General features: G+C 36.1%; 2 protein-coding genes across 10 annotated transcripts in view; one reads left to right on the plus strand and one right to left on the minus strand.

Moving 5' to 3' along the window:
* Positions 1 to 2,219, minus strand: part of P2RY12 (purinergic receptor P2Y12) — a 47,332-nt gene extending 45,113 nt beyond the window's left edge. Inside the window, exon 1 of the mRNA XM_055251295.2 lies at positions 2,117 to 2,219. The gene's annotated coding sequence lies outside the window, so the exon portion shown is untranslated. The remainder of the gene's footprint in view (positions 1 to 2,116) is intronic.
* The window catches only part of MED12L (mediator complex subunit 12L), a 344,195-nt gene that overhangs the window by 290,285 nt on the left and 30,284 nt on the right, over positions 1 to 23,626 (plus strand). For 8 of the 9 annotated variants that reach the window (XM_063620247.1, XM_063620245.1, XM_055250841.2 and 5 more), the window contains 7 exons: positions 125 to 214; positions 1,213 to 1,322; positions 1,518 to 1,653; positions 2,449 to 2,610; positions 5,228 to 5,590; positions 7,416 to 7,572; positions 11,996 to 12,207. In XM_063620247.1, the coding sequence (XP_063476317.1) occupies positions 125 to 214; positions 1,213 to 1,322; positions 1,518 to 1,653; positions 2,449 to 2,610; positions 5,228 to 5,590; positions 7,416 to 7,572; positions 11,996 to 12,207 (1,230 nt within the window). Of the gene's footprint in view, positions 1 to 124; positions 215 to 1,212; positions 1,323 to 1,517; positions 1,654 to 2,448; positions 2,611 to 5,227; positions 5,591 to 7,415; positions 7,573 to 11,995; positions 12,208 to 20,212; positions 20,264 to 23,626 lie in introns of all 9 variants that reach the window. The other variant, XM_055250839.2, reaches the window with a different exon arrangement.

The following is a 23,626-nucleotide window of genomic DNA, read 5'->3' on the forward strand; positions in this document are numbered from 1 at the left end:
TTTTCTTAATTTGTTAAAGATAAGAAGTTGTTTTTTGCTATCAGTATAAAGCTCAATTTATCTTTAAATGAGAGAAAAATTAAACTTTAATGGGGAGAAAAAGATTTCTTTTTCCGGATCTTAGATTTTAAGTAACTGGAGAGAAGAACGATACCAAGATGACATAAAAGCGCGGCAGATGATGCACGAAGCATTGCAACTCCGCCTAAATTTGGTAAGTGACATTTCTAGTATTTTCCCTCCATTAAACATATCTACATGTGAAAATACCTCCAGCTTTCCACTTCTCCTAAGTGCAAAGTCTGCATTACAAGGTGAGGCCTTCCACTCTTTGCTCTCTGTAATTACTTCCCTATTTCTAAAGCCTTCTGTTTCCCTTGCTGCTTTCCTTCCTGTCTGGTCAGACATCTAGACAGTGCTAGGTATTTTAAGCATTGATTTGCCTTCTCTACCTCTACCCCAGTGAATCTCTCCTTCTCTTCAGTTTGTGCTAAGAGTAAGTCTGAGAAAACTATTATAAGATCAGTGTTAGCTTTTACTATACTTATTTAAAACCATTTAAAAAGTCTTTTAACTCAAAGTTTTGTCCAACTTTCCATCAAATTGATTATAAAGACAAATCCCACAGAGAAGTTTTATAGAAATTTAAAATGTCTCACATATTATGCATTCCTTGAGTTTTCTTTTCCCATCAGGCAGGCCCAAGTGCAGGCCCCTCTGGGGGAAGGCCTGTCTGATACTTTTGCAGTTGTTTCTAAGAGCCTCCTGCCCACCCCTGCTGTGATAGTGGATGTTTCCATATGGTATTATGATAGCAGGCTTAGATTCAATGGTAATTGTACAGCAAACACAAAGTTGCAGATAATTGGATTACATGACTTTGGCATTATTCAGGTTTAATTCAACTATAATTGCATCATAAAACTGGACATCATAAAAGATTTGGAACGAAAGAAAGCTAAGTTTATTGGTGCCCACATTCAGATACTCACTTCCCTTCTTCATTTTATTTAATTTTTGAATGACTGAACTGTGCTGAAAGAACTGAAAATAGTGATAAACATGTAGGTAAGTGAGAGAAAAGATAATCTCTAAACTAGAGCATCCCTTGTTTTTTTAAATAAAAACAATCAAAATTTGATAACATAAAGCAATGGGGTGTTACTTTCTGTTTTACAGAATGCAGATATTTTACTGTATTTTGTCTGCTAGGTAGGAGGAATGTTTGACACGGTGCAGAGGAGCACCCAGTGGACTACAGACTGGGCCCTCCTGCTCCTTCAGATCATTACTTCAGGAACTGTTGACATGCACACCAACAAGTATGTTTTTTATCATTTCACATTTATTTTGTTACATATATGCATGCTATAAGCTTTGATATACTGATGATGATTTCTGCCACATCTTATTTACTTGGATACTATTAAAAATTCTGGAACTTGAATAAAAATACTCAGTTAAATAAGTGTATTTCAGTTTCACTTTAAGATGAAAATAATTATTTTCTTTCTTAGTGAATTATTCACAACAGTTCTTGACATGCTGGGTGTTTTAATCAATGGAACATTAGCCTCTGACCTATCAAATGCATCCCCTGGGGGATCTGAAGAGAACAAGCGTGCATATATGAATTTAGTAAAGAAACTGAAAGTAAGTTTGAGATCAGCCTATATTATGAGCTCAAGTTGTTTATGGATTTATTATCTAGTGCATTTTAATTTACTACTCATTAAATGTTATTCATTGTATTCAACTTAATTTAATGTGATTATTTGCTATTTGTTTCACCTAACCTTATCAGTACCCAGAAGTTACATGCACATAACCTTGATTATTTTTTATTGAAAACAATTATATTTGTTTAATTTTTTAAAGAACTTTAGAAATCCACTGTTAAATATATAACCAGAATACTAACATTAGATAGATTTAAGATAACTCTATGCTTGGACTGGCATGTGTAATTGAAAAAATAGCCATCTGCATTGAAATTTATAAATCGATTCATTTGACTGACCACTAACAGACTCTTTAGAAAAAATTATAAGAAAACAGTGCAAAAAAGAAACCAAATAAATCTGATGCGTTACCAATCAAATAAATCAATGGTTACCTTGTAATCTGACCCTGGACATGAGAAAGTGTTCTGTTCTGCAGCTCCTGCCTTCTGATTGTGATCGCTACCCTGGATTTTTGTCATTTCAGCACTATGATGTTTGTTGTGTAACAACAGTGCCTTTGTATGTGTTCTATTTTCTACTTAAATAGAAGAAATGAAACACTCACTAGTCTATTTGGAACTGCCTTGTAGACCATGTTCAGGGTTAAAGAACATGCGCTAAGCTATATAAAGGGAAATGTTTCATAGGGGAACTTCCTTCTGGTTAACTTTTGCTCTCATTGTAATTTCTGTCCCTCTTCTCACTCTCTCTCTTTTTTCTTTAGAAAGAACTGGGAGACAAGCGATCAGAAAGTATTGACAAAGTTCGACAGTTACTACCTTTGCCGAAACAGACATGTGATGTCATCACTTGTGAACCTATGGGTTCCTTGATTGACACAAAAGGAAACAAAATTGCTGGATTTGACTCTATAGATAAAAAACAGGCAAGAGTAAATGTTTTTTCTTATATATAAATTTATTTACAAAAAATGAAATACTTTTTCTTGTCTTACCATAGGATATATAAAATGTCAATTTTGCTGTTGATGTTTTTAAGGTATATGCTTGTCTTCTAAGTGTACTTAGTCATTGGCATTATCATATAAAGAGGTCCTATCTTTGAAGATCTACGTTTTATATGTTTAAAGGACCTAAAATGTTTTCCCTGAATTTAAGTAAATTTTCGGAAACCTACCAAGAGAAAACTAAGTAAAAGCTTAGTGTAAAAAAAAAAAAAAAAAAAAAGCAAAAATAAGTTCTGATTTTGCTTCAGATTTAGAAGCAGAGTATATTTATCAATAAAAAATTTCTTGTAAGCTGAGCATGGTGGCACATGTCTTTAGTTCCAGCTACTTGGGAGGCTGAGGCAAGAGGATTGCTTGAAGCCAGGAGTTTAAGTCTGCAATGTGCTAGGCTCATGCCTGTGAATAGCCACTACACCCTAGCCTGGGCAACAAAGTGAGACCCTGTTTCTGGGAAAAAAACAAAACAAAAACCTTCATGTAGTAAGCTATTTCAAGTAAAAATTATTTTAATTGTTAGGATATTCTCTATTCCTATCAAACAGTATTTAATGGACATTTATATAAGATATTAAAGAAGGTTCTCTAAAATATGAGAAAAGTGGTCAGTTATTCTTTTAACAAACAGTAAGCAACCACAGACATTCCACAATCACCAAGATGAAAGACAGAGTTCCTACCCTCAAGGGGGAAGTACACACAATTACAGTGTAATGAGATTTGTGTGTCATGGTACAGAGAGAGTATTAGGGGATAGAATAGGGTCCCCAGGAAAATTGACACGAGTCATTTTGAAGGATTAAGAGTTAGCTGGGAGGTAGGGAAAATTGTGATACAAACAAAGGGAGAATTTATATGAAGACATGAAAGAATCAGATTTACCAGGGAATTTAGAGTAGCCTGAGAATCTAATACTAGTTTGTGTAAAGGAAAAAAGCTAAAGTCCTGGTCAAGTTTGAGTTTGCAGTGTCAGCGGACTTCCTGGTAGTAAGACATCTGGAATCCCTTTGGATATGTGGTTTTTACACCAAGGAAAAAGTTCTCATCTCAAGATGAATATTAGGAAACAGTCAATTTACAGGTGGCAGTTGAACCTTGGTTTTATTTTGTTTTACTTATTTATTTGTTTATTTATTTTTTTTGAGACGGAATCTCGCTCTGTCGCCCAGGCTGGAGTGCAGTAGTGCGATCTTGGCTCATTGCAACCTCTGTCTCTAGGGTTCAAACAATTCTCCTGTCTCAACCTCCTGAGTAGCTGGGATTACAGACATGCACCACCAGGACCAGCTAATTTTTTTTTGTTTTTGTTTTTGTTTTTTTTCAAGACAGAGTCTTGCTCTGTCGCCCAGGCTGGAGTGCAGTGGCGTGATCTCGGCTCACTGCAACCTCCACCTCCCGGGTTCAAGCAATTCTCTGCCTCAGCCTCCTGAGTAGCTGGGATTACAAGTGCCTGCCACCATGCCTGGCTAATTTTTGTATTTTTAGTGGAGACGGAGTTTCACCATCTTGGCCAGGGTGGTCTTGAACTCCTGACCTCGTGATCCACCTGCCTCAGCCTCCCAAATTGCTGGGATTACAGGTGTGAGCCACCACACCTAGCCTTTTTTTGTATTCTTAGTAGAGATAGGGTTTCACCATGCTGGCCAGGCTGGTCTCAAAGTCCTTACCTCAGGTGATCCACCCACCTCAGCCTCGCCAAGTATTGAGATTACAGACACGGGCCACTGTTCCTGGCCTGAACCTTGGTTTTAGATGAAGCTACTCATAAAAGAATGCATATAGATAACAACAGTAGCACTCACATCTTAGGGAATGACTGAGTAGTTATTTGGGGGCCATTTAAGGAAAAATATTTTTAAATTGAGATTTTAAGGCAAGTGCCAAGAGATGTCACCAATTAATGTTAAGAATAAAAACAGAGTAACAGTTTTTTTTTTTTTTTTTAGAGTCAGTAAAGATAAGCTTGAGTTGAAAGACTTTACTTATTCCTGCTGCTACAATTTAATTCTCTAATAATAATATTATATTCAGAGTATGGCTTATTAAGTACAGGGCCCCCATATTGAACCAAGCTCATACAGATTTGGATTGAAGTTAATACTAACCCAATTAGAGGTTGACTATAACATGACTCTTAAATTTGATATTATTTTCAAAATTACAAATAGATACAGAGATTTAGAACTGATTATAATTTAGTAAGATTAATTTTGCAGTGTTAGAATTTTTAGCAAATAATTTTTAGAATTTTTTTAGCAAAAAGAGGAAATACACATTAACAATAAAATATGCTAGACTGCCTATGTTGCCTAAACAGAGCATCATGTGGTTAAAGAACTGTAGAACCGGGTTTACAAAGGTCTGAATTCTAGCCACTGCTCTCCGGTGATGTAGCTGTGTAACCCTCTCTGCTGTATTCTCGGGTTCTCTAGGGCTCACGCCAGCCAAAATGTTCTCTGACTCCATATCCCATACAAGCCTGGCCTATGAATAAGGAAAAGATCTGAGTGTGCTGTCTTACAGTGCTATTTTCTCACAGGGTCTCCAGGTCTCTACGAAGCAGAAGGTATCCCCGTGGGACTTGTTTGAGGGTCAGAAGAACCCAGCTCCTCTGTCCTGGGCCTGGTTTGGGACAGTCCGAGTGGACCGAAGAGTGATCAAGTACGAGGAGCAGCATCATCTCCTGCTGTATCACACACACCCCATGCCCAAGCCCCGCAGTTACTACCTCCAGCCACTGCCCCTGCCTCCTGAGGAGGAAGAGGAAGAGCCCACATCTCCAGTTTCTCAGGAACCAGAAAGGAAGTCAGCTGAGCTGTCAGATCAGGGAAAAACCACAACAGATGAAGAAAAGAAAACAAAGGGAAGGAAGCGCAAGACGAAATCTAGCTCAAGAGTTGATGTAAGTGCGGAAAGGAAGGAGAACCCTGGCTCATTAGCATTTAGTATGAGATTTACTCGTGCCCAAATCATATCCCTCGAAACATTACCAAGAGCAGGATAAGTTTTGTTATGACAGTTCTCCTAACAGGTTTCTGCAGTAATTAACTGAATGGCACACAATGACTTGTCACAGACAAAAGATTAAAGCTTTTGATTTTCCCTTCTCCACTTTTAATAATTTTATTTTAATTGTAGGCTTCCATTGTGATATTTAGTTAATATTTCAGTGCCTCCTAATTTCCTCAGATTTGAAACTTGAAATTTTTAGAACTATACAATCCCGCTCTCTCACATATCTTTAATATGTCTAAAATATTTATTGTATTTCATGTGGTTGATACCTTCAGTAAATTAACATAAAAAGCTCTACTTGCTTTTTCTTTGATAAAAGTTGGAGTTAACATAGCCAATAGGATGTTCCTGAGATTTTGTGTTTTAGTATTCCATCTTACCTTCATATATTTTACTTCTTTCCCATGTTTTCAGACTTTAAAAAAGATGAAGATAAGCCTAATTTAAAATAGTTTTATTTCTTGCTTCTCTATTAGTGTTCCCCACGTATAACAAGGTTTTCATTACAACAGAAATCTATTTGATGGTGATTTAGAAATAATTTTATAAACCTTGAGAAGTAATGCATAAAATATCTTTCTATTTAAATTAAATTAAAACCTGGAAAATATTTGATAGAGGATTTGAGACATTTTTAATGAAATTCCACAGCATTCTTGCTGCACAGTGGAAGAAATATTCACCATTTCATTCAGATATTCATGATTGGTTATTGTTTACCTATGTGAGAACTAAAATACATTTTTTCCTAGCTGATAGCTTGGTGATTAATACTATTCTAGAAATGACCACTACCACTTTAGGATGCCACTTGAGCATCAGTGCCCCCCTTCTCATTCAGTCTTCCTACCAGTATCCTTTGTCTTGAAGGGAAGTTTAAAATGGTCCAGACTGACACTCCCTCAAATTTGGGGTTTCCAGCCTGTCAGTCCACATGGATGGACTTTTGTTCTTTTCAGATGCAAAAGCCCTGAAACCAGTCCTGCTCCCCAAGTCAGTCTGGTCATGTCCCCTCTTCCTCTATTCTTCCTGAAGCTCCCTCTTTTCAATGAGATATACTCTTTGGTAAAATTGCAGGGAAATGAGATTTTGTTTCTCTTCCATCCTCTAGGGCTAGACTAGATGAGGGAAGGTAGGGAAATTGAGACCTTCAGGGAAGGTCGGGAAATTGAGATCCTTACAGGCTTTGCAGCTACTATAAGGAAGAGGAAGCATGGGGGATGAGGGGAGTGTCTACTTCTTTAGAATGATGTCTGGAAAATTGCAAGTGAAACACCATCTTGGCCAAAGAGTGGTTCTGAAGCACTGTAGGGCTCTCTGGCATAATTCTCCAGACCCAAGATAGTGGAAAGGCCTTCTAAGATGAAATGATCATGAGTCTTAGCAACTGAAGGTGCTTTTTCAGTGATGAGTGTCATTCAGTATTGGTATTCCTGACACACTTGTAGTCTTTTGAAACAGAATTCAGAAGAGATCCTTTTCCATCTCTGCCCACTGCAAGCCAAGCACTGTTTAAGTCAAGGAAAAGTTTACCTCAAATGAATATTTTCCAGGGGATTTATTAGCACTCTTCCTTCCATCTTCTCCTTTATAAAAAACAGCTTTGTACATTGGGATAGGGGGTACCTCAGATGGCTTACTGAAGTTATTTGCATTAATTAGCTGTGTAATATGTGGAGTTAAGTAACTTTTTAAAAAACTTTATGTTGAAGGAATATCCACAGAGCAACATATACCGAGTGCCTCCTAATTACTCGCCTATCTCCTCCCAAATGATGCACCATCCACAGTCCACCTTGTGGGGTTACAACCTCCTGGGCCAGCCCCAGCAGCCTGGGTTTTTCCTTCAGAACCAATCTCTTACTCCAGGTATGTAATGAGAAAGAACAGATCACTCAGAGATGAGAAACAGCTTGTGGTTCTCTTTGCTTTTAACCTGAAACCTCCACAAAACTTGGACATTTCAACTACTGAGTGCTCAGTTGACATTTCTGTAATTCTCTTCTCACAGAAATTTTTTTTGTTTTCTAAAATAGGTTAAATTATGAGTTTATGTACTGATTTTTGAACTTTTATTTAGTGTTAAAAGGAAATTAGCTAGTGATTAAAATCTAAGCTGTAAGATATAAAAGTTGATAAAGGTTTTATGTTATAAAATGTGTGTGTATTTTTATCAGATATAATTCGTATTGGCGTTTTAAAAGATTACACAGTATTGCACAGTGTCTTTTATTGTTCTGAATTATCATGACAACTAAGAAAATTGGTTCAGCAAGATTTAGATAACAAGGAAAACTACCATAGTAAATGTTCCTGATTTTAGTATTGCTTTGGTTTGAGCCCAAGTAGATTTCTCGTCCCAGATGAAAATTTTCTAAATGAAAACATCTCTTAATTAAAAATGAATTCAATTTTCTTTCTATATGAAACATTGCATGTTTTAGCATATTTAAATTATTTGAACTCTGTCAGCATTGTTAGGATGTGCCATTTTAACAAATAATTTTTTAAATTTTTCTATTGTGATTTTTATTATAACTTGAGTTTGACATTTTGAGGTCTGTGGAAGAAAATATTTCATTTATGGCTTATAGCAGGGGGAAATCCATATTTTGTCCTCTAAATTAATGGTTAAAGGAACTGGTCTGGTAGTTAAGCGTTTTAGATTCAAATCTGGTTCTACCACTCTCTTGCTATATAATCTTGGCCAAATTTTAATTTCTCTGTGCCTCATTTTGGTCATCTGTAAAATGAATATGCTAATACCTATTCCCATAGGGTGGGTGATTCAGTTATTTATTCAAGAATGTATTGAGCTTCATGATATAGCAGACCCAGTTTTGGATGCTAGGATATTGCAGTGACTAAAATGTGCAAAATACCTACTTTTTAAAAGATGAAATAAAGTTTGTGTTACACACGCATACATATGTAAGATTTAAAAGTAAATTGTAATAGTTATATAGCCTTTGGAAGGTAGCCTGACCCCACAGACATGTTCAGTAAGCGATCTTCACATATTCCTAGCTCAGGGCATTTGTACTTGCTGACCCCTGTGCCTGCAGTGCTCTCCCTCAGATATCTACATCACTTCCTGCCTGTCTCCGTTGGGCTTGGTCATATTACTTTCTCACTGGGGCCTTCACTAACCTGTTTTAAATTGTAGACCCATACCCCTTCCCTGTACCCTCTGTTTCTCTCTTCTGTTTCTCTATTGCAGGCGCTTCCAATCTTTTGGCTTCCTTGGGCCACATTGGAAGAAGAATTGTCTTGGGCCACACATAAAATACACTAACAATAGGTGATCAACTACAAAAAAAAAAAAAAATCACAAAAAAAAATCTCGTAGGCCGCATGCAGCACACAGGCCATGAGCTGGACGAGCTTGCTCTACAGCATCAGACTTGCTTATATCTTACTTTCTTATTGATTTATTATCTTCCCAGAATGTAAGCCTGGTAGTACATATTTTTTCTATTATATTCACTGCAGTATCCCCAGAACTTAGAGGAACCTCTGGCTTTATAGTAGGCTTTTAAAAATAGATTGTTGAGTGAATGAATATAGACTACAAACTAGACTCAGAGTGAAAAAGAAGGATGCAATCATCATCCTTTTAAACTTCCTCTTTTTAATGCCAAGCTCCATGTGAATTTTTAGCCATTTTAAACTTTGGAGATGTAGAAGTTTGTTTGTAGATATTGACACACAAGGACTGTCTGTGAATTGAAAGCTACTTGTAAAAGCACATAATCTCTCCCTGTAGAATACTGTAGAAAGCTTTTTATAAGTTGAGGAACTTTAGGTATGAGATGGCATTTAAAAAATAAATTTTGGGCTGGGCACGGTGGCTGACACCTGTAATCCCACCACTTTGGGAGGCCAAAGTGGGGAGATCACCTAAGGTCAGGAGTTCAAGACCAGCCTGGCCATTATGGTGAAACCCCTTATCTACTAAAAATACAATAACAAAATTAATCAGGCATGATGGTGCCTGAAATCCCAGCTGCTTGGGAGGCCAAAGCAGGAGAATAACTTGAACCTAGGAGGCAAAGGTTGCTTGAGCTGAGATGGCATCATTGCACTCCAGCCTGGGTGACAGAGCGAGACTCCATCTCAGAAAGTAAAAATAAATAAATAAATAAATTTTGAAAAAAAATTATTTTTGAGGATTTATATGAGCGAATTTATTTTCGTTTAAACAAGCACAATCTAAAGTTACAAGACAGTATGTACAGCATGATTCCATTCATATAGGGTTTAAATGCAAAATAATCTCCCACCATCACTCACATACAAAAACATAACGTATCTTTCCTAATCTTTCTCATATATACACACCAGTATGATAAAGTTGTAAGGAAATGCATAGGATAGTAAACTCCAGATTCAGAGTAGCATTTGGTAGGAGTAAGTGAGGAAAGTAATTAGGTGTACAAAGGGCTTCAGCCATATTTGTAATATCTTCCAGTAGTTTCTCAGAGGTACAAGATCATAGAGTTAGGAAAATTTTTAAAAATTAGATTATAGTTTAATCTTTAAAAAGAATTTCCCTTTTCTATAATGAGTCTGTTTTTACATATTAATATACATAATTCTTAACACGTAATACACATTCTGATTGTTGCTTCAACAGAAGTTACCCTGCCATGTGTTACTTAGATTGATCTTCTGTTTTTTTCCAAATGCTCTTCAAATGCTGCTGAATGACTTTGTAAATAGAAGAAGATGACTGAGGCAAATCTCACTCATTTTAGAGGTTTCTTGTGCCAAGGTTGAGGACATACCTGGGAAAAAGGAACACAGAATCACAGGAACATCTGTGCTTTTTCCAAAGAGGATTTGGGGACTTCTGTATTTAAAGGGGAAAGAGTAGGCAGTAGGGGAAAGAAGAAAGAAAAAGAAGGGGAAGTAGATAAAAGGAGTAAGCAGTTTCATTCTTTTGAGGCTTTGATCAGCATTCCCTGAATCTACATTTTACATATGAAAGAAGCAGGTTAAAGGTTTAGTCAATTATGGTGTTGAATCTGCATTTTTACATAAGATTAAGTAAACATAGAGTAGAGGAAGAGGTCAAGTATATATTTGTCTCTGGTAAGTGGAGGGATGACTTCTAGTTCTGTCCTGCTCCCCCACAACCCCCCCACTCCCACCGTAAAGATAAGCTGTTAATTTTAGGGTAAATCTTTTGGAGCCTACAAGGAATTTCCTTGTGAGCAAATTATGAGGGAGGCCTCCTAGGGAGATATATAGCCTTCTATCTTTGCAGCTATCTATTTAGGAAACAAACTGGGGGATAGTTTTGCATGACTCAGTTCCCAACATTGACTTGACTTTTACCTTTGTCATAGTGAGTTTGGCATCCCAAGATTTTTAGTTTCCTTTCACAACTTCATAAATTGTATTGCTGATTGTGGCACTGAGTCTTTAAAAGAATGTGGGTTTTTCCAAAAAAACAGCTTTAAAATGTTTGTTTTCATCATACACCTTGCTTTATAGAAAAGATAAAACAACTTTTGTGAGGTGCTTATGTAGAGGTTTTTTTCATTTACGTATATTAAGGACTATTTTTGGTGAATGAAGAATTGACATGTATTGTGAAGCCAGCAAATGTCGACTTTTTTTTCCCTAACTTTTAAAGGCGTATGACAAATTATAATATACAAATATGTAAAGGATTTCCTGTGGTTTCTTAAGCATCAGTATAATAGTTGCTTGTTTGATTTTTAGCCTTCAAAAAAGATGTTTTGTCATTACAATCATAGTATTTGAAGTTTGCAAGCATTTCAAGATTTTAAAGTATTTTCATGCCTCTACTATAAAATAGGCATTTTCATTTTGCCGTGGTGAAAAGGCTTCAATGACATGAGCTTCAGATTAGATGAAAAGTACAAAAGGATTTATATGAATGGCTTAAGAACTTGGCAAAATACATCACAAAGGCAGTATGTTTTATACAAGTAATATGTTCCTGAGGGCCTTGCCTAATTTAAAACCCATGTAATTATGAAATTATGCCAACAACTCTATGTTTTACGCATTTCAATTTATGAACTGAAGACCTCCATGAAGTTATATCAAAGTAGTATAATTCACTTCTACATCACTCCCCCCATCTTTTGTAAATTGTGCAGCTCAACAGGTCTATAATATTTGTGGCAGGTGGGACAGTGCGTTTTTTTCTACTTTGTTCATAAAGTGAGACTTAGAAGGTGAAATTTCTGTGTTTTGATAAATAAGACCTGTTGCATTAACGTAGTTAGAAAGTGTTTCCTTTTGGTTGCTTTTGTAGGTGGCTCCAGATTGGACCCTGCAGGCTCCTTTGTCCCAACCAACACCAAACAAGCTCTGTCAAACATGCTACAGCGGCGCTCGGGCGCCATGATGCAGCCGCCTTCTCTTCATGCAATCACATCGCAGCAGCAGTTGATACAGATGAAGCTTCTGCAGCAGCAGCAGCAACAGCGGCTTCTCAGGCAAGCCCAGACTCGGCCTTTCCAACAGGTTTGTCCAGACCCCAGCAACGGAGTCCTTTGCATTTTGTTACCTCTGCTAGCTTGGGATAAGTTTGGGGTATGTGGCATATTCTTTCTGTATGCATATCCCTGTATACTTGTGTGAGTGCAGGTCTATCTCTCTGTTGCGGGCTTGTAAATACTTTTCCTCCATTGTATCATTGCTCAAATAAGAATTTGATGTGTCTTAGGTTTATTAAAAGTATACCTAAAAACAAAAAGAAGGGCTGATGACTTTTAGGTCAATTAGAAGAAGCAGGCCTTTATCCTTGAGGTGACCTTCTCTGAGCACTCATTTTTCTATTATAATTACCACCGTATTCTGTACTACTTTCAGCTCTTGTTTCATGTATTATTTTTAGACTTATTACTGTGAGGTTATGTCTCTGAAGCCCTGATGTTTCTTAGGTTTTCTCTGTTAGTGCCCTGCCTTTAATTTTTGTTTCTAGTGTATATTTAATAAGGTCTAGAGCAGATAAATTATAAACAACAGTCAGGATCTGGATACATTCAATTTAATTCTTGATTTATATTTCGATTTTTGTGGCCTATAACCCAATGTTCTTCATAGAAGACGGTGATCCATGTTTAAGAAAACATCAGCACTTAGTACAAACTCATGAAAAACCTATGCGTCTGTACATTAAAATAAAGTGTGAAGTGAGAATGGGGATTTCTTTTTCTAGTTTCTGTATACTTGTATTTTCTAGCTTTTCTAAAATGGTCATGCACTATTTTGATAATAATAGCTAACACTAATAGAGCACTTACTATATGCCAAAACATTTCTAAGCACTTAAGATGTATTAGCTATCTTAAGATACCAGGGTAACTTTTTGAGTTAGGTACCTTTGTGATCGTCACATGGAAATAGTGAATCTACAGGTACATCCTGCTCTAAGAATAACCATAATACTTTCAACATAGCAAGAAATTCAAATGCTTTAAAAAATATTCTTTGTCTTTTGGATAACTTTCTAGGCATATCTCCATTGTGTAATTTACAGCACTCCCTGCATTTGGGCCACTTAGTGATGATTTTGGTGGATGGTGATGGCAAGTTTAGTCATTATAACAACAAGAGAGAAGAAACTAATTGAACTGTATGATGACGCAAGCAACAGTTATCACCACATGCTTGTCTCTCCCTGACCTCTAATGATTGCTTTAGCTCCCTGAGTGTCAGAAAACATGGGCCTAAGCTGCTGCTTGCACATAAATGATGAACATTTGATTAAAATATGAAAAAATTATTTAATTTGCCTAAATAAGCAACATGTTTAGAGCCATTTAAAACCTCATTGGGATTTTTAGCTCTTTTTGGGAATCAGCAAAAATAGAGTTATACTATTGCTTCAAATCATTTTTGAGTTAAAAAACTTCACTAGAAGTTGAAAAATCATCCCACTAGAATGAATTTAGCCCTCTTTCAAAGTAGTAACACCTACGGCCAGGCGTGGTGGCTTGCGCTTCTAATCCCAGCACTTTGGGAGGCTGAGGCAGGTCAGGAGTTCGAGATCAGCCTGGCCAACATGGTGAAACTCTATCTCTACTAAATACAAAAATTAGGCATGGTGGAGCATGCCTGTAATCCCAGCTACTTGGGAGGCTGAGGCAGGAGAATCACTTGAACCTGGGAGGTGGGAGTTTGCAGTGAGCTGAGATCACGCCACTGCACTCCAGCCTGGGCAACAGAGTGAGACTCCATCTCAAGAAAAATAAATAAAATAATAAATAGAATAAAGTAAAACTTGCCACTTTAATTCATTTTTTCATATCTACCTTTTTATCACAAGGCATAGTTTTTCTTATTTATAGCCCACTTTCAAACTGTTACTGCCAAGTTAACTTTGAAATACTGTTAAGTTGTTCCTAGCACTGGGGGAAAGCCCACTGGGCCATTTATGGGTAAATATACCTGTTTTTAAAAGGTTCACTTCCTGATATAAGCCATGACAAACGATTTCAGCTAGAAATTTTTTTAAAGCATTTAATTGAATAATCTACATGTAATCAAAGATATCCTTGCATATTTGGGGAAGTGTACCTGGATGACACCATTACTTTTCTTTCTGCCAGCAAAAATACCTGGCTGTATCTTTTTGTACCACCTACAGTTGTACTGCTTGTACCAATGGGAATTAATTGTTATTTCATTCTTTTTCTGATTCTTTTGTGCTAACTCCATTACAATGTTGGATTTTTTTTTCTTTATTCTTCTCTTTTTAAACTTTTAAGACCAGAAATGCCATTTTCAAATAGTAAAAGCTCCACTTCATAACAGTGATTGTACAATATTCACCTCTTCATCTCAAACTCACTTCATATTGTTTTTAACAGTTGAAACTTAACTATGGAGTCTCTGAAGGGCTTTCACAAATAGGATATGTCTTTTTCTCTCTTATCATTCTTCAAGTGTTAGATAATTGAGGAAAATAGTAGTCTTAAAGGAAGAGAAATGCATACATCATGCAGTCACAATGTACAGTGATCCTGTAGTACATCGAGCTAATGAGATTTGCATGTGGCATCCGTCATGGCAGCTGTACTTAGGAGGTTCTGAGGAAATGTTAGTGCCTTTCCTCTCTCTTAATAGATCATGTATAAGCTATTAATATAACTGGAATTTAGCTAAATATGGTGTTATAGCAGAAAAAAATTCTTGTGATAATCCTTCAAAATCTAAAGACAGAATTATATGGAATATAAGCAATATTGATCAATTGTTTTAATATATGTTGCTGGGCACAATTTGCTTTCCTAGTAAGTACTGACCATTTCATGCTATGGCAGGAAGATTTTCTCAGGTTACTCACCCACATATGATTTGAATTTCTCTAGCTATATAAGGACTAATAATATAGTTATTTTTTCATTTTTTGGCTTCTTGTAGAGAAAAGTAAGTAGATATATTTTTATTCCAGAGGTCCATTTTCTTAAACATAACAAACATATTAGAGAATTTCCATTTATATTAACCTTCAAAACTGATTTTGGAATTCAGCAGATGCTTTTACAAGCTGATGAGTTTCTCCAGGTTTTGGATGTGACTGCTTCCTACGACAGTTTTCTAGTAACCCACTGATTACCCCCTTTTCTTATGAGGTCAGACACTGGGCTGTACACTATTTTGTATTATCCTTTCATCTGCTAAGCACACGGTACAATCTGTGAGCGGTGTATCAAATGAATAATGTAAGATTTGAACAGTTGCTTCCAGGAGCCTAAAGTTTCTTAGTAGCCTTAATCCTCAGCACTCTGATTTTTATCCACACACCCTTCTCATAGCTTTCCCTCCCAGTGCTTCCAGAAACTGACCCTTCTAGTGACGTCTGCCACGGTTGTTTTGGAAACCTAAATGGGAAAGGTAAACATAAATTCCTGAACTCAGGATATATCTAAGACCTCACAGAATCCCCTTATCCTCCTTCTGTCTAGTGGGGGAAGTTGGCATATGCAGAAACCATCCAGCCTTCAGTGATACACAATGAAAACTAGAATTCCATAAAATAACCCTCTAGTTCCACCGCAGAGATTGTACATGAGCTTCAGTCAGTCATGGAATATTCTGTCATGGATTGTCTTATATTTCCTCGGGGATGTGTTAAGACAGTGTTTAACACAGTACCTAGACAACAAGTGCTGAATAGCATGGATATAGTTAAGTATTTTAATGAGATTATTTGATGTAATAATTGTTATAATTGAGTATATTTTCCTATAGCTTTAGTGCATATGGACATGCAGAAAGATGTTTTGGCAAGAAACCTGTTTTCATTCTTCTTGGTTGCAGTCTTCATCTAGGAAAATACAGTAGTCTCATCACTCTGCACAGGGAATACGTTGTAAGACCTTTAGTGGTTGCTGAAACCACAGAGGACCAAACCTGATATGGACCATGTTTTTTCCTATGTATAGGTACCTATATGATAAAGTTTAATTTATAAATTAGGCTCAGTAAGATATTAACAATATCTTACTAATAGTAAAATAGAACATTTATACTGTAACAAACGTGTAAATGTTGTCTTTTTCAAAATCCCTTACTGTGCTGTGCTCACCTGTTTTCGGACTGCGGTTTTCTGCAGGTAACTGAAACTGTGGGAAGTGAAACCGCAGAGAAGTGGCGACTACTGGAAAAAAAAAAACTGTTTCTATTCTTACTCAATGTCCTGTATTTAGATGGGACTCAGTCCAATGGTTACACTATCTTTCTGTGCTTCAGAGTCCCGTGTATAAAATGGAGCTAATACTATACTGTACTTACTTTACAGGGTAGTTGTGAAGTTAATGATTAAGTATGTGTAAAACAGCCCTTAGAACAGTGGATGGCTCATAGTAAGTGCTCAAAAAGTGTTAGCTGTCATACTTATCGTTGCTGCTTATTAGTATTTTTATGGTTTGTTATTTCAAAAGAAATTCATTTCCCATAATAATATTATTTTCTTAAATATGTTAAGCTTTAAAATAAAAGCATACCAAATGGTATGCCATTAATAGGATTGGTTTGATTCTCATTTGCTTAGCAGTTACCAATAGAACAAACTGATAAAAAGGAATGTTGTTTTGTCATCCTGATTGTCATTTTAGCTTCTTAGAGTGGTGTGTTTTTGTTCTTTAAATACTGTGATACTTGAGAGACTCATTCCAATCTCATTGTTAAAAGTATCACTGTATTATATTTTTCACATATTCTGTTAGAACTATCACAGAATATAGAATATTGGTTATAATGCAAAACACTGCTTTAATTATTTTCCACTCATTCCTTTCTTATACTCAGTATTTTTCTTTTGACAACAGGAACTTTTTTTCATCTCACCTCACCATCCCTCTCACCATATCAATCATCTAGGGAAGGAGCTTGCAGAAGGAATCTAAAGGAACTTTCTTTTTTTTTTTTTTTTTTTTTCTTGAGACAGGGTCTCCCTTTGTCGCCCAGGCTGGAGTGCAGTGGCCTAATCTCCGCTCACTGCAACCTCTGCTTCCCGGGTTCAAGCGATTCTCCTGCCTCAGCCTCCCGAGTAGCTGGGACTACAGGCGTGCACCACCACGTCTGGCTGATTTTTTGTATTTGTAATAGAGACAGTGTTTTACCATGTTGGCCAGGCTGGTCTCGAACTCCTGACCTCAGGTGATCCGCCTGTCTCGACATCCTGTAGTGCTGGGATTATAGGCGTGAGCCGCCGCGCCAGGCCTTAAGGAACTTTCATACCCCTCACAATATCAACATCTAGGGACGAGGCTTGCAGAAGCAATCTAAAGTTTTGACCCAGGAAAAGAACTTTATGCCTTGATTTATGGTGTTGCTTTATCCTGACTTTTCCTTTCAGTATAGTAAATTATTTTATTGTTCTTTGTAATAATTCCAGACAGCATATTTTCAAGAGTCCAAAGAAGGATAGACAGAAGATATGTTTAGCTTGAATAGATTCAGACAAATTGGTTCAAAAATGCACTTGGTTATAGGCTCCATACAGATCATTAATCATAAGGATTCTTCAGGACAGAAAAGAGGAAGATTCCTTTCGGAGGACAGAAATGTGTGCCCAGTTATAGCTAGTACATGTAGCGACTTGTAAAGAGGTTAGATTATCCACCATGGAGCAGGTCCCATCATTTGTGTATCCAAATCAAGGAAATAGGTAATTTAAAGAAGGAAGGATGACTGAGTCAGAACCTCCCAGAGCTGTTAGCTCCTTGGCAAAAATGAATCTGTGACTTCATGGGAACATGCTCTTGGATTACCATTTAAGTTGAGCAATTACCCTTTGTTCGGTAATTGATCTCCCACCCTAAGGAAATGGTATCACCTTGGAATATGTTTATTTTCTCTATCCCTCCCACTCACTCTTTAATGGTATACATATTTGAAGCATAGAGACAAGAATAGAAAATAATGTAATAATCACTAATGCACTTACTAGCTTTATTAAATAATATTCTTCCATAATGCTGTAGATTATTTTTTAAACAAAACATTACAGATGTGGATGAGTCTCCTTGTATCATCATTTCCCTCCCTTCTTCTAAAGTGGGAATCCCCATCATGAATTTAGTGTTTTACTTTCTTATGCATGTTTTTATACTTTTAATATATACGTTTGCATCCATCAGCATAAACATTGTACAGTGTTTGTAGATTTGAAATGTTATGTAAATGTTCTCACACGTGTTGTAGTATTTTGCAGCTTTTTTGTAGCTAACGTTTTAATTATTTCTACTTTGCTTCATGTTATAGTCATTCATTTATCCTGTTGGATGTTATTTCATTATGAATATTAATATGTTATTTATTCATTCAGTTGATGGTCATTTAATTTATTCAGTTTTTTTTTTTTTTTTTTTTTTTTTTTTTTTACTGTTAACTGTTAGAGTAAACATTCTTTTACATTTCTTCTATACATGTGGAAAGTTTTAAGGTGTGTACCTGAACATGGAAATGCTGATTTATTTTGAAAGTGGTGGTGATTCCTCTTAGAATAGTATATGAGCATTTTTCTTTCTCCATATTCCCACCAATGCTTGGTATTATCAGACCTTATTTTTCTCAATCAGAGCAGGTGAAATGGTATTACATTATGACATCTTAATTTGCATTGTCCTGATTACCTGTGAGTTTAACCATTTTTTATAACTTTGCTAGCTATTCAGGTTTTCCCTTTTGTAAATTTCCTGATCATATAAATAGAGCATATTTCAAATTATAGTCTCATTTGTTAAAGGTAGGCAAAATAGTCTTGTTGAAACATATTTTGAGTATTGATAACTAATGTGTTTATTCAGAGGGTGTAATCAATATACATTTCAATGACAAAAATGAACTTAGGAGAAGAAAACCACTGTCCTGGTAATTATGTCCTAAACCCTGTTATTTTGGTTTTTGGGTAGAAAGCATGTCCAGGGAAGTGGGTGCTTCGCTGATTACTTATATCTGGTATTTCTCTGTTTATTTGAATGATGAGGGAGGTGCTGATTTTATTTGCTAAAATTGTGATTAGGCAAATATAATGAGCTCGGAGATAGTGTTTGCAGCTTGATTTTTATGAGAGAGGGCAGAAGACTGGATGGAGTGGTGAGGAAATGAATCACCAATACAAGCATGGCAGCTGGATCTAAAGACCAATGTACAAATGCAATGAATTATGTACCTATATGTAAAATGGTGAGAATAGGTATTATTTGCCTGGGAAATTCTTCCTATGCTTTCTAATCCTCAGTATAGTGAAATGCTTTTTCTGTTATTGGTGAAATCCTTTGCTTCATCTCTATCTCCAGAACTCAGTGAGCTCAGGGAAATTTTTAACATCTCAGTAATATATCCTTTGGAATTTGAATATATAAATGATTTAGAAAGGGACTCATTTAGTTGAGAAATAGCAATTTTCCCCAGGTATTCAGTTGACTTTTCCTAAATCAGATTCCCTCTTAGTGTGCAAACAATGGTGGCACTATAAATATTTGTTGTCTACTGTGATTGGTTGAATGTGTGGTTAACCTGATGATCTCTTCTTACTTGGATTTACTGGGGATGGAGCTAATTACATCCTTCAAGAACATATGGCCTGCTGACTTGTTTACTTAATGTCTTGTCTGCTTAATGTGACCCACATGTCCTGAGCTCCCCCACTGGCCCTAGGGCGGGAAGGACCCTAGCCCCCTGTTGGTCACATGGGGGTTCCTAAGCCCCTTAGTTGCAGCACGTTTCGGTGTCTGATATCTCCTCTACTTCTTTTATGTCACCATTTAACCTCCATGTTGTGCTATTCTAGTACATGAAAATCACCATATTGTTTATCAGTGTTGCAGTCTGTAGTGAGGATGTTTGACATATGAATTAATAAAACCCTTATGGGGCCTATGTTTTTAAGTCTTGACTTCCTGCAACATTGTTTTAAATGAAATAGTTCATATGTATTTTGGCTACCCACGTCATTAGGCTAAAAAATCTTATCTGTATTGTCTGCCGTTTTCTTGCTGTCCCCTTTCTGTAGGACTTCTGTAACTCTGCTGTCTCCCTTCTGGAAGACTTTGACAACATAATGGTAACACCCCTGCTGTCATTCCTTCCTTTTTCTTTCTTTTTTTTTTTTTTTAAATAAATTTTTATAGCATTGCCCTTTGAACGTCAAAATGAGAAGCAGGTTTTTCTGTAGCTGGTAATAATTATAGTCTTCATTTCACTGTTACTCACTCGGTTTATGTTTGAGACTGTAACACAGAATCATGAATGCATTGACCATGTTTAATTTAATGGAAGTTTTTTTCTGAAAGTGCACCCCTTTGATCGCCTCATGATTTCCATCATATACATGTATGGTATAGAAACCAATAGACATTCATGGCCTGGGCTTGGGAACATAGACCAGTTCATGCACCTTCATCTCAGTCCCAGTTTTGAACCTGTCTATTCCTGAGCTCTTGCTTCTCTCTATGGTAATTTATATCATTAGTAGAGGAACGCATGGCATGCTGATTCATAGGCCAATGCAAGATAATGAAAACTGTGGTTATGAAACTTACCCTGTCATCACATCCCACTCACTGCCTATTCCCAAAATCTCAATGGAACACATCATCTCTATTTTCTTTCCAGTATGGAGAAGATTTTTTTTTGAGCATAGGTCTTGTGCATGCATGTCATAAGACTTCATCTCTGCTGCTTTGCCTGGGCTAGCTAAGAATGCATGTTTTACATTAAATTACTTATAGGTTTCTGTATTAGGTAGCCAACCCACAGCATAAACCCAAGAAGCATTAGAATAAAAAAGAGCACACATCTCAGATGTGACTGTAAGTTAACTTGTTTCACTGCCAATTTAATGGGTAACATTATTTATACATTGATAAAAATATCCTTAACTGCATATTCAAACTTCGAAAATATTTCGGTTATTTAATACTTGTTGTATAGGCATTTTCTCCAATAGTTATTTCAGCAAAGGAAAGCTTGGAAACTTTTCTGAAAATACTCAGTTTTTCTTGACACTTTATGGTATTCAGGGGGCAGATGAGGATTTTATTGAAAAACTTAAACTATGAAGTTCAAAAATGTTTTGGAGACAGCTTATGTTTGCTGTGGGGCATTGTTTATTATTCAGATGATAATGTAATTCAGATAGAAAACAATTTGCATCAATCACTGGCTTTTTTTAAAATGTTTTTATTGACAGCTATTTTATTTATAAGTATTTAAAGTCAAAAGAAGGCTCCATGATTTCTATATTAATTCAAAGTAATGAAAATGTGTATTTTTGCTATCCATTTTACCACTCTTATTTTTCTATAATATTCTGCTTTCTTAGGAAGTTAATGAGTATATACTCAATCAGTTCTTATAATTTATGGACATGCTAATATCATAAAGGTTCATTACTGTATGGGATGTGTTTGTTTTAGAATGAATCAGACTATTCTAGCAGTTAGTTACTATTCATTGATTCTCAACCAAGTTGTATTTGAGGTGAAAACTTTTAAAAGTATCAAGCATAACTAGCCAACAAGACCTCTTATAATTTAGAGTTTCCTCTCTCTGTTGTCTGCAGTTGAAATAAACCAGTATGATGTGATGACCACAACTTCTGGTTCATACCATGTGTTGTTTTAGCCTAAAGCACTCAGTAACTTCCAAACTAGGAGTTATAAATAAAACCCTTTCTGCTAGGTGACTCGTAAAACATTACCCACTGGTTTTTGTTATGTGCCTTTTATTACTTTTTTCCAAATCAGTATTTCCAGAAACCAAGTCACAAAATCTGGCTGTGGTTTTCATAGATATAACTTGTCTCTCTACTTGTAACCCTTAAACACTACTGAAAAATTACTAAATAAGGCTTTGAATCATTACTAGTAAATTGAGCGGATAGGAAACTCCTGATTCTGAAATGCTCTGATTATAATCCTTACTGATTGCTAATTGGAGGTATAACCAGTCCTGCGTGAAAAGGAGATCTTCACATTTTCTCATTTGATTGAGGGTGTAGTTGCTAATACAGATCAGATTAAGATACAGAAAAATGAAAATTATGTTTGAGGATCATTTATCAAAAATTTAAAACTTATCGGATGCATTCATTTCAAATTATGCCAAAAGCCTTTGAGTCAACATCTCTTTGAGCTCACATACTTCCGTCTAATTAAAAAATATACCAGTAAGAGAGAGAACTCTTCTTATAAAGGTTAGGAAGATAGGTCAATATCGAACAGCACAGCTTCTTTAGAAATTTTTTTAAAATTTTTAAAATTTTAGAAAGTACATATTTATTTAATGTTATATTTTGTTTATAGAGGTAAGCCCAAAGCAAAGTGCATAAAAATGAAGTAAAGAGACCATGTGTAGGAATTTACTTCAGGTAGCAATGTAGAGATGGGCTTATATAATTATTAGACAGTCCCAGTTCTCTGTAGATCATTCCCTTTGCACATACAAGTCAGGTATCTGAGCCATGGAAGCTTGAGCAGGGAACAAATATCTTGTTCTCTCTTACTGATATGTTTAAAGTCACATAGCACCTGGCTAGACACAAATATGCCACCAAAAACCATCTTCCTGCAGGCTGGATGCAGTGGCTCATACCTGTAATCCCAACACTTTAGGAGGCCAAGGTTGGAGGATCTCTTGAGTCCAGGAATTTGAGGCCACAGTGAAGTATGATCTTGCCACTGCACTCCAGCCTTGGCAACAAAGTGAGATGCTGTCTCACTTTGTGTTTCACATAAACAAAAACAAACAAATCATGTTCCCAGACAGTTCTCTCCATGCATTAAAAAATAGGAAGTTGAAGTGGCCTCAATTGTTTTGGTTGAGCAGAATAAATAGGGAGAAATTAAGTTACTCTTCAGATACTAATGCTGGCAGAAAGAAGCGATCATTAGAATGATAGATGCTAAACATTAAATTTGAGTTTTCAAAAGATGGTGCTGACAACTGTGAGGCAATTAGAAAGCACTTGGTAAAGTAATTGATGCTCAAATATAAATCCTAATTTGCCTCTGGATTTCTTGGTTAACAGATAAACTAAATTAGATCTTAGTTATTCTGAAGAGATATTTACTGAGCACTTACTATATGTGCTAGGCACTAATTAAAAATAAAGCTTGAAAAATTTTCAGAAATTAACAGATAACTAAGGTGGCCAGATGTCCTGATTTGCCAGGCATGGTCTCTCACTTTGCCCTCTTGCCCATCTTGTCCTAGTTTGGATGACATGTTAGATCGTCTCTTCTTGGTTTAATGTGGCCAAACCCATGCCTACCGACATTTAAAAGTTTTTTACTAATTCTCAGTCTCTAGTTTCCTTGATTATTCCCACATTGTGGTTCTTATTTAACATTTGTAAAATATTTCAAGTTATTAAAGAACTTATTTATTCTGTTCTCAACTAATTGAACTGTTTCTACAAATTGAA

This window comes from Symphalangus syndactylus, chromosome 17 (genome assembly GCF_028878055.3).
Source record: "Symphalangus syndactylus isolate Jambi chromosome 17, NHGRI_mSymSyn1-v2.1_pri, whole genome shotgun sequence".
Lineage (NCBI taxonomy): Eukaryota > Metazoa > Chordata > Mammalia > Primates > Hylobatidae > Symphalangus > Symphalangus syndactylus.